This window comes from Athalia rosae, chromosome 3 (assembly GCF_917208135.1).
Source record: "Athalia rosae chromosome 3, iyAthRosa1.1, whole genome shotgun sequence".
Classification (NCBI taxonomy): domain Eukaryota; kingdom Metazoa; phylum Arthropoda; class Insecta; order Hymenoptera; family Athaliidae; genus Athalia; species Athalia rosae.
In genome coordinates, this window is record NC_064028.1 from 3,283,042 (window position 1) to 3,293,113 (window position 10,072).

At 42.4% G+C, this 10,072-nt stretch overlaps 3 protein-coding genes and 1 long non-coding RNA gene across 5 annotated transcripts; 2 read left to right on the plus strand and 2 right to left on the minus strand.

The window, feature by feature from the left end:
* Nucleotides 1-135: 135 nt before the first annotated feature.
* LOC105686566 (elongation factor G, mitochondrial) lies at nucleotides 136-3,425 on the minus strand. Its single transcript, XM_012401508.3, has 9 exons — nucleotides 3,249-3,425; nucleotides 2,996-3,157; nucleotides 2,430-2,928; nucleotides 2,086-2,350; nucleotides 1,851-2,022; nucleotides 1,483-1,773; nucleotides 1,166-1,369; nucleotides 769-1,080; nucleotides 136-682 (listed from the first exon to the last, which is right to left on the minus strand). Exons 1-9 carry the CDS (start codon nucleotides 3,324-3,326, stop codon nucleotides 413-415), a joined length of 2,253 nt encoding a protein of 750 aa, XP_012256931.2. The 5' UTR covers nucleotides 3,327-3,425; the 3' UTR covers nucleotides 136-412.
* On the plus strand, nucleotides 1,641-5,143 carry LOC112694982. The gene is made up of 3 exons (XM_025746804.2): nucleotides 1,641-1,778; nucleotides 3,428-3,690; nucleotides 3,763-5,143. The coding sequence occupies exons 2-3, from the start codon at nucleotides 3,651-3,653 to the stop codon at nucleotides 4,701-4,703; spliced, it is 981 nt and encodes a 326-aa protein (XP_025602589.2). The 5' UTR covers nucleotides 1,641-1,778; nucleotides 3,428-3,650; the 3' UTR covers nucleotides 4,704-5,143.
* Nucleotides 5,144-5,380: 237 nt separating this feature from the next.
* Nucleotides 5,381-9,670, plus strand: LOC105686209 (peptidyl-prolyl cis-trans isomerase B-like). 2 transcript variants are annotated; one of them, XR_007277790.1, is made up of 7 exons: nucleotides 5,381-5,944; nucleotides 6,024-6,139; nucleotides 7,670-7,874; nucleotides 8,020-8,222; nucleotides 8,309-8,451; nucleotides 9,279-9,455; nucleotides 9,553-9,670. XR_007277790.1 is itself a non-coding variant. In XM_025746805.2 (6 exons), the coding sequence occupies exons 2-6, from the start codon at nucleotides 6,071-6,073 to the stop codon at nucleotides 9,373-9,375; spliced, it is 717 nt and encodes a 238-aa protein (XP_025602590.2). In that variant the 5' UTR covers nucleotides 5,382-5,944; nucleotides 6,024-6,070; the 3' UTR covers nucleotides 9,376-9,514. The 2 variants fall into 2 exon arrangements, 1 of the variants encoding a protein (XP_025602590.2); XM_025746805.2 differs by lacking the exon at nucleotides 9,553-9,670 and having other exon boundaries at nucleotides 5,382-5,944; nucleotides 9,279-9,514.
* On the minus strand, nucleotides 9,058-9,925 carry LOC125500411. The gene is made up of 2 exons (XR_007277791.1): nucleotides 9,547-9,925; nucleotides 9,058-9,473 (listed from the first exon to the last, which is right to left on the minus strand). It is a non-coding gene; the product is annotated as an uncharacterized LOC125500411 (long non-coding RNA).
* Between the last annotated feature and the right edge of the window lie 147 nt (nucleotides 9,926-10,072).

Here is a 10,072-nt window from a genome sequence, read left to right on the forward strand (position 1 = left end):
AAAACAACAAATGCAGTGCGCTGCAACATAAATTGAATGCAGTTTTGAGTTGAATCTCGAACGAAGAACAGGCTTCACCCTTCTCGATAATAATAACCTATTTCATCGTGGGAATAGGTAATATTGATAGATCAATTTTAAATTGTATTAATTTATTATTTTTCAATTATCGAATATGTATGTACAGGGTTATTTATTTAAAGTTCAACGTTTGTCGCTCGTTGAAGTATTCACACATTAATGCTCCATTTCCTCATCTCGTTGGAAAACATTTTCTTCGGATTAAGAACAAAATAACCATCGGATGAGTTAGAAATGTTCTCAGCGAGCGTCCCAAACGATCATTCACTAATCTCCATTCATCCCCTTAAGACATAATGCAAACACTGCTAATTACGAAGTTTGACAATCATTAATTCTTCTTAGACTTTTGCTGCTGATTTGTTCCTAAACTTTCTTCGTACGCTCTCACGAGTGCCTCCTGGACTTCGGGTAGGCAAGGGCTGTATCTTGAATATTCCATGGTATACTCGCCCTTTCCCTGAGTACAAGAACGTAACTCTCCCACGTATCCGAACATCTCGTTCAACGGAACTTCCGCGTAGAGAGTGAACCATCCTTCGTTCCCGTCAGTGCCCGTAATGATACCGTGTCTCTTATTAATTTGACTCATCAGAATACCCTGTAAGAATAAATCACCTATTGGGCTCTGCGTCTGTGGAGTCGGAATCGAGTTGCAATGTGTATGAATACGTAGTAAAAACGAACCTGGAATTCCTCGGGTGCAGTAATTTCTACCATCATGATGGGCTCCAGTATCTGCCACGCACCATGCTCGAAAACTTCTTTGACAGCGCCTTGACCCGCGAACATAAAGGCGAGCTCCGACGAGTCGACAATGTGATGAGCTCCGTCTATTAGTCTGAATTTGATTCCTGCTAATTTGTGACCGGAGAGAAGTCCTTTTTCCGCCATTATCTTGAAACCTCTTTCTACGCCGGGAACGAACTGTCTCGGTACATTTGTACCCACGGTTTCGTCGCAAAATTCCAAAGAGGTATTCTGGTGCGCAGGAAGTGGCTGGAGAAAGAAAAATTACACGGTTACGTCTGAATTCTTCTATTCCCGAAGACGTTTTAGCATGCTGACTGAAAAGGATACCCACCTCCATGACACCGATTACCCTAGCAAACTGTCCAGCTCCACCAGACTGTTTTTTATGCAGGTAATCAAACTCGCATGGACTTATTAATGTCTCTCTGAAAGCTACCTTTGGCTTTCCGAGAATTACGGGACAGGAGTACTCGCGTTCCATGCGCTGGGCATATATTTCCAAGTGCAACTCCCCCATGCCAGAAACGATCGTTTCCTAGATTAAATTCGAACAGAAACGAACACTGATATTTCGTATCCATTGCAGAGTTTCATTGAACTTTGTTGAAGTATGTTATGTTGTAGCTGGATTACTCAATGAAAAATCACCTTGTTATCCGTGTCGTAGTGGAAGTGGAAGGTCGGATCCTCCTTTGTAAACCTAGCAACAGCCTTTGAGAAATTATCCCTATCTTTGGAGTTGACGGGTTGAATGGACATTGATACGACAGGATCAGGAACAAATATTGATTCCAACGACAACTGCAGCTTAGTATCGGCGACATAGGTATCTCCCGATGCACAATCTACACCAAAGAGAGCAAAAATATCGCCGGCGTACACCTCAGTTACATCTTCCATCTGGTTGGAATGGAGTCGGACCAATCTTGAAACTCGTACCTATGGTGATTATCAGATTTTATTACTGTTTTCTAAACATATTCATCGCGATCCATTAATCGGAATTGTGAGAATACCTTTCTGCCTGTCCTGACATTGAATATGTTATCTGCCTTTGTCAATTTCCCTTGGTAACAGCGAAAGTATGTGAGTTGCCCGAACTTCCCAGCCTCCAGCTTAAACGCTAATCCGACAAATGGATGTTTGCCGTCCCGTGCAGGATTTAAGGCTACACGCTCCACCTCGGCCCTGTTTTTATTGAAACATATTTCATGATGCATGTCATTTACATTTTTCTAGCAGAATATTTACCCAGGGATTTCTCTCAAAGCGACGTTCTCCACCTCACCAGGATTTGGTAAGTAATCCAGAACCGCATCAAGAAGCGGCTGCACGCCCCTGTTCTTCAATGCTGTTCCCACTAAAACTGGGGTGAATGTTCGCTTCAGACACGACCGTCGAATAGCACTGGCCAAATCTTCATCTGATACTGTAGATTCTGCCAGGAATAGCTCGCCAATCGTATCGTCCACATTACTTAGGTGTTCTATGAGCTCTTGTCGGCTTGCATCAGCCTCTATGGCATTTAAATGATATTTAGAAATCCTAATGAAGTAAATTTTTCTCAGGAGAAAGGTCATTATCAACAGACATACCTGCTTTCATTTCCTGTGGTATTTCATCGATTCGAACAATTTCCCCATAATTCCCTTCAAAGTACAGTGCCTTTCTAGTAACAAGATCGATGAGTCCTTTTGTCTCATTTTCAAGGCCGATAGGTAACTGAATGAATGCTGCGTTGTGGTTGAGCTTTGCACGCATCTGAGATAACACTCTCTTTGGATTAGCTCCAGTTCTATCGAGTTTATTGATAAAAGCCAAACAGGGCACGTTGTACCTCTTCATTTGACGGTTCACCGTAAGAGTCTGCGATTGTACTCCACCAACGGCACATAAAACAAGAACAGCTCCATCCAGAACTCTGAGAGCTCTTTCGACCTCAACGGTAAAATCCACGTGACCCGGTGTGTCAATGATGTTGATGTTGTAGTCTTTCCATAGGGTGTAAGTTGCTGCAGACTGTATTGTTATACCACGTTGTCGTTCCAGTTCCATGCTATCCATAGTTGCTCCGACATTGTCCTTGCCTTTTACCTATAGTCATGAATTCATAGGTCATTTCCAGTCCGTCCTAGCATTCAACCATATAACATTGATCTACCTCATGCATCTTCTCGATTCGCCCTGTGTAGTAAAGGATGCGTTCTGTCAAGGTAGTTTTACCGGAGTCGATATGTGCGGAGATTCCAATATTTCGGATCTTTTCGAGTTGTCTGTGATCCGCGTATTTATTATGTGTTGACATCGGCGTGGACTGACCATGCTGTACAGAAATGATAATCAAGCTCAGAGGTACAGTTGAATTTCCAACCTCAAATTACGATACAACAGAATAAGAAGCTGGCGATGCAAACCTTGAAGATGTTGAATGATAACCGCTTTGCGAATTGATTGATTTTCAAGTTACTTAAAAAAAGATTTGTTAGGGTCATGGTGTAGATTTTGGATTTTACTGTCACGTTAATAAAGAAATCTCTGAATTAAGGCTGGTATAGCGTGTAATATAGTTGTTCGTTCTTTCATTTGTCCATAGGAGGATTCGCATAACAGCCATGCGTACGAGCCGGTATGAAGGCGTACGAAGGATTGGTTGGAAGTGCCGACTCTAGTTAACACATTGTCCACGCATGTGTGATGACAACAAGAACTTTGACGTTAGTAATTCAAAAGATAACGAACTAGCAGAATAGAATCTCATGTAACAGCAACGATATTCCAAACGACGTTTCCTTGTCAGTGAATATCGCTTATCGAAAATGGAGAATAAACTGACTCCAAGATGCACGAGTTCGCCAGGTTTGTACATCTGTTCAGATTTCGTTCATCCCAGGAAGCATAATTTACATAGCTAGTACCCATTCTCCCTAGCGGCTCAAACTGAATTATCTCCTGCTGCTACCAAGCACGATTCTTTCTTGGATGACATGGAGTTGTCTTCTCATAATGGGAATAATTTTACATCAACCAAAGAAGTGGAACGTCATGTGACTCAGAGATTCATGTCACCATCCCTGGTACCATTTATGGCTGTAATGGAGGAAACTTCAAGTATGGAGGAAAAGGTAAAAAATACAGGTCGGAGGTCTGGTAATCGAGAAATGGAAAGCATTCAGCAGATCGCTACAATACGAGAGTCGAGATCCAAGGCATCAGAAGGTAAGATAAGAACTCACGAGAGTAAAATAAAGACCAAACTTGCTGCTGTAAAAACTGTGGAGACTCAACGCCAAATGACGAGTAATTTGAGTAAGCCTCAGCAGGATCGAAAACACCTGACTAAAGAACGTGGCAGACGTTCTGGAAGTTATAAAGAGATTGATTACAATGTTGATACGATGAAAGAAAATAAGCAGCCATCGAATTCACTCAAACTGCTTAATTCTTCACTAGAACCATCCAAGGAGCATCATCATCGATCCGAAGATGCTAAAAAGCCGGAGTCTAGAGAAATTCCAGAATCAGTAGCACTATTAAATGCTATTAAGGAAATCGTTAGCACGTATACTAAGGAAGAGGGATCTAAAATTTTGAGAACTCTTGGTGAGCTGCACATCATCAGTCAAGCGAGCCTAATTAAAAATATGATGTGTCAAACCGACGAAATAAGGAAGGACCTGCAGCTGGGTGAAAATTTGGGCCAATTACGGCTCCTTATGGCCGAAAATGAAAGACTGAGTGAAAACTTTGCTCTCTTGAAGCTGAAGAACGAAGATCTGCAGAGAAAATTGGAGGAAACCGAACGTCTCAGAGAAGAGAATGCAACGCTGAAACTAAAGTTACATGAGCTTACAGGTCGAAAGTTCAGCTAAGTAGCCATGCATCGTTTGCTAGACCAGTAAGCATCATTATCTGTTCACAGTGCTGTTGAATTCGAGATTTCCACGCTGTTCGTGAGATCGTATTCTGACCTATATTGATTTACGACTTTCGGAGCTTATTTAACAATTAGTTTAGATAATTATTACTACTGTTATTGCTGTAAATATTTAATACTCATCCCTTTATTTGCGCATTAAGTAATGTGGGGATATCGTTCAAGTAGGGGTATTTTTGATACTAATACTGAGATAGCACGTGTCGAGATCCACTCTCTGAATAAAGCATGTTTTTTTTATTACTTTTTTAAAAATACATTGAAAAAGCTGGTTCAATTTACACGAAGCATACATGTATAACATACAAGAGAGGCCGGGGAAAAGATTGGGAGAACATTGATAACTGCAGAATAAAAACGAATGAAATAGAGTAATCTCTATTGAGAAGCAAACTCTGTACGTCCACTGAAGATTGATTAACTAAACAACTCTCATCTGTAAGATGATAAACTCGTTAGCTTTTGCGATCCGTTACGACATGCGACCTGATTTACAATCATATTACATTCGGGGTAAGCTTCCTCAACCGCAACGTTTATCAAAGAATTGACTTATTGTTGCCGAACGAGAGAAACTTAGGGTCATAATTTTCCATAGATACGTGCGTTGGGTGGCTGAAAGTTTGGGAAAAAAATCATCTAGTCCCTGTGATCGCCGCGACACAGGGTTATCGATGGTTATCGACAACCGATTACGAGGCATGGGATATATTTACGATCGAAAGACAATCGATTTGAATCGAAAAAAAAGAGGAGCGCGCCCGTTCTTTATCTTCTTCTCGGCGCCGCGCGGGCTGACCGCTTTGGTCACAATTCGATCGCAGAAAGTGGCTAGTTGCATCGAATTAAAAAAAAGGCCACTGCACTCTGCGGATCTGCGACGCCACGATTCACGAAACACGAAGCACCGGCTTCGTCGCGGCATTTCCCCGGTAACCGCGTCGCCTCCGACGAGCGTAGGGCGACGTCGAGAGCAGACGTGGGAAACAGGGCGCGAATCCCTACTCTCCGACCACGACGGGGAAACGTCGAACAAAGCGTGATCGGGGAGGCAAAAGTTTGCGACGAGGGAGTCATCGAGAAAGGCAAAAGGCGCGCAGAAGAGTAGACTTCTCTAAGGTCTTCAAACCAGTGGATCTTGTTAGGGATAGGCAAGAGTACCCGCAGTGTTATTTGGTAAGTGGGAGTAGAAATAGTGCTCATCGCGCTGGTCATCGTCGAATTAATACGCGTTCTCTCAATTAATTGATAAAAGGAACGAGAAGCGACGAAAGTACACCACTCGCAAACAGTTTTAGAAGGATGGCGCGTCTACACGCCGTCACGATCGCTGCAGCGACCATCCTCGTCGCCCTTGTTTCCACCTCGCAGGTATGTATTTTCATATACGTGTACAGTATACAAATTGATAACGTCTACCGAGAATCAATCCGCAGTTATTTCATAAAATTTAAATAATTACTTTACTGTTATTCTTTCATCATCTTTCTCCGGATCAAATTCTCGAATCCGCTAAGTCCGTTACGGCTTCGTATACGCGGCGTAGCGTTTCGCGATTACGAGATCGTTAGCGCGCCATCCGGTCCCCCGATTTCCGAGTTTGCATCATAGGTGTATGTATCTTGTTTCGAGTAATTTTTCACCCTGCGTAGACGTATCGATCGTAATTATATGGGCCATCGTCTTTTTTAACAGCGAACTTCACGTACACGATACGGATCATGCATAATCCGGTCGCCACGCGCAAGGCTTCATTTAAATTGAGCCTACTGCGATGTCGGAGAATCCATTCGCTATTTATTGTCAGCGCAGTGTTGACGGTTTCGAAAAATTGATCATTCGTTCCTCGGTATCTCACCTAACGATCCACCGAATTTCGAGATTAGAAACAGGCGTCGCAGTCATTCGATCTACAAGGCTGAGTTAACGGTGTACACGGAAAGAGGATTAGTAAAGAATTGTGTATAGAAGCCCGTAGAGTTATCCGAACGTAGAAAACTCAGATTCAAGTCTACGATGCTGAACCATTCCAACTGAAGAAAGAGAACAGAAAGCAAGAAAATCCTGACAAAAGCGGGTTCGAAAGCGCCGCATCCCATAGATTGCACTATCCGGTTGTACAAAGTCATTAAAACTATGGAAATTTTTTTCTAGGTGTCAAGAACTAGGCGCGTATAGATTTCGGATCGAACCACGTCACTTAAGAGACTCCAGTGGCTTCAACTGGTTAAAATCTGGGCAACTGTTGCATTTGGAGTAATGAAACGAAATAGAATGCGTTGTAGGATGGAACGATTTTCTATGACGCATACCGGGCGCACGATAATAGACCGATGGACGTAACTATCCCATCTCGAGCTCTCGTGGTCTCCGTCTTTGAAATGAAACCTCGCCGCAGTGTAGCGCGTTATCGTCGGTTATCCTTGCGTATAGTAATTCCGAATAGTCCAGATAAAACCTGAAATAGCTGTAGCCGTACTGCAACTTTATTACTATTTATTTTTCGCCGCCCCCTGCCTATTTCCAACATACGCCTCCCTCATTGACAAATATTCGCACACAATAACGTATATTAATATGCAACCCGCAAAAGTCGTGGTTGTGTTACGTTACGATGCGGCTAACTGCCCCGCTTTACGACGATGAGATCAATTTAATGTTCTACGCCCGAATCAGCACTGAACGGTTCTGCTTTATGGAGGCGATTTAAATTCGTGTCAACCAGCAACTGTGAGCTTTTCTTTGAGGCATATCGCGGCTAATATCGCATCGATTGCCCGAATGATTTTCAGCTAGATTTGCACGCGCTACGGTTTCTACGCTCTAAACGTTGTAGTATCCGTAAATCAAATAATTGAAAAAAATAGGGCGATAAAGTTGACAAAAACAATTCGTTTTCAGGCCTCGAGTTTCAAGGTGACTGACAAGGTGTACCTCGATATAATGATCGACGATCATCCAGCCGGACGCATAGTGATCGGTTTGTTCGGTGAAGTAGCTCCAAGGACCGTAAAGAACTTCCTCACCATAGCGTCGGAAGGAATAAACGGGCGAAAATATTCTGGCTCGAAGTTTCATCGAGTGATAAAGAAGTTTATGATCCAAGGTAAGCCACGTTTCATTCTCCCATGAAATAATGGGATGGTATATTGACGAAGCACACTGCGATATACAGATTGAAACAGTGCCCAATAATTGCTGCTGATAACTCAATGCCTAATTCATAAACCTTCATTATCACCGTCTTATAGGTGGGGATGTGGACAAGGAGGATGGAACGGGATCCATAAGTATCTACGGTAAATACTTCGACGACGAAAACTTTGATATCAAACATACCGGCCCAGGTTTCGTGAGTATGGCTAATGCAGGAAAAAATACAAACGGGTGTCAGTTCTTTATATCCACGGTCGCCACACCTTGGCTCGATGGTCACCATACTATATTTGGCAAGGTAATTCTCTTTTCGAACGGAAATAATGGTGCTCACACTTGAGGCTACTACAATTACTACTGTTTTCCCATCTCTCCCAAATGTAGGTAATCGAGGGACAGGACGTGGTTCACAAGATAGAACAAACTAAAACAGATTCAGACGACAAGCCCATCAGCCCTGTGGTGATCCTCGAGTCTGGTACCATCTCGGTGCCGGAGCCGTTCTTCATATCAGACGACCCATACGAGTAAATAATGCAAGAGCTCCACGGTACAACCCCCATGACGCGCTTTACACCCTTTGGACGTGGTTTCCGATAGCAATTACAAGAGCCACTTATGCGTATACATTTTTACTCCTTGCCCCTCCGTTACTCGTAAGTCCATGCAATACCCTACAATGCAGACACACGCACAGAGCTACATTCCAACTTCCATAGCTGTTCCAACCGAATCAAACACATTCGATTCCCGACAAGTGTAGCAAAGGTATGACGTTCGTGTACATCGAAGTAAGTGGATGAATACATACACGTATGTTGTACATAGTTAGTTAGCTGTTATATGAACACTACTCTACCTTCAAGGATCAAAGGGGGAATATGTAACTTGAAATTATCCAGCCTTTAAGACTAATTTGTCAGAGATGAACGCATCACCCATACGCATCAGGTATGTATATGCATACTCATATGTATGCAATATGTAAAATTGAACAGCTAGCAAATGTTGACTCATTTACTCACCTATTTGAAGTATCGATATAAAAATTTGCCCTCCTAATTCCTGATGTAGAATAGCAATAACGAAATATTTGGGTGGGTTTATCAATTGTGATTAGATTGCTATTTTTGACAATAACGAATAGATTGCATTTTTGAAAAATTTTGTATTCATACAATTGTGCTACGAAAAGTATTGTACTCGATGTCGATGTGTAACACCTCACAATAAATTATTTGCCATTCGTAGAACACCTAAGGTTATGCTTTTAGATCCTTTTTCTAGTATATTATTGTTTTACATGTTACAAAGATGTTGTCAATATCTCTTCGTTATATTATCTGTTTTATAGCATTTGGAGTTGGATCAGAGCAACGGCAATACCACTCAGCTTCAGCTTCACCATTCTTGGATTTTTCCACTGGATGATGAAGCAGCTGGACATTTGAGCGGGTGGAGTAAGCGAGTACCGTGGGTATCTTGCCCAGTCGGCATCTCCTAAACGAGCGACTTTTTCACTCCATCGGATGTGCGTGTTTGACTTGAGCTGTCACATCCATAAATATATCACTAGCAAACTCAGTAAAACCGACACATATTTATATTTATATTTCACCTACATACAGATAGCCGGTCTAATTACACGCAGTGCTATGAAGCCATGGAAATAATAGCTGCCAGCGCGCTTACTGCTGAGGAACTGCTTATGAAAGTAAACGAAAAATTGTCACAAAACCTGCTACAGATACCACGTTTTCCTTGGTAACTAGTTTCTATTTCTAGATCATGAATGAATTTCAAATAGCAATAGGGGATGAAGTAATCCGGAGAGTCCCGTCATGAAAGGGTGTAGTGTCACCGACCACGTTGTAATCAACCATCGCGAATCAACAGGTCTAACAGGTGCACTTTCAATGTATGTACGACTTATGCCGATGTTATGCAAACACCGAGTGTACGCACAGCTGATTGACAAGTTGCGATTCGCAGATGTTTACACCGATGCACCGATGCACTTGCAGTCGAGTGGATTCGTCTGACGGAAAACAGATGGCATTGGGGTATCATTACCGACTATCGAAACGGTCCATACTGCGAGTGCGCGTGCGCCAGGTTTAGTTTTAGAATCCTCCTCAGTTTCAGATA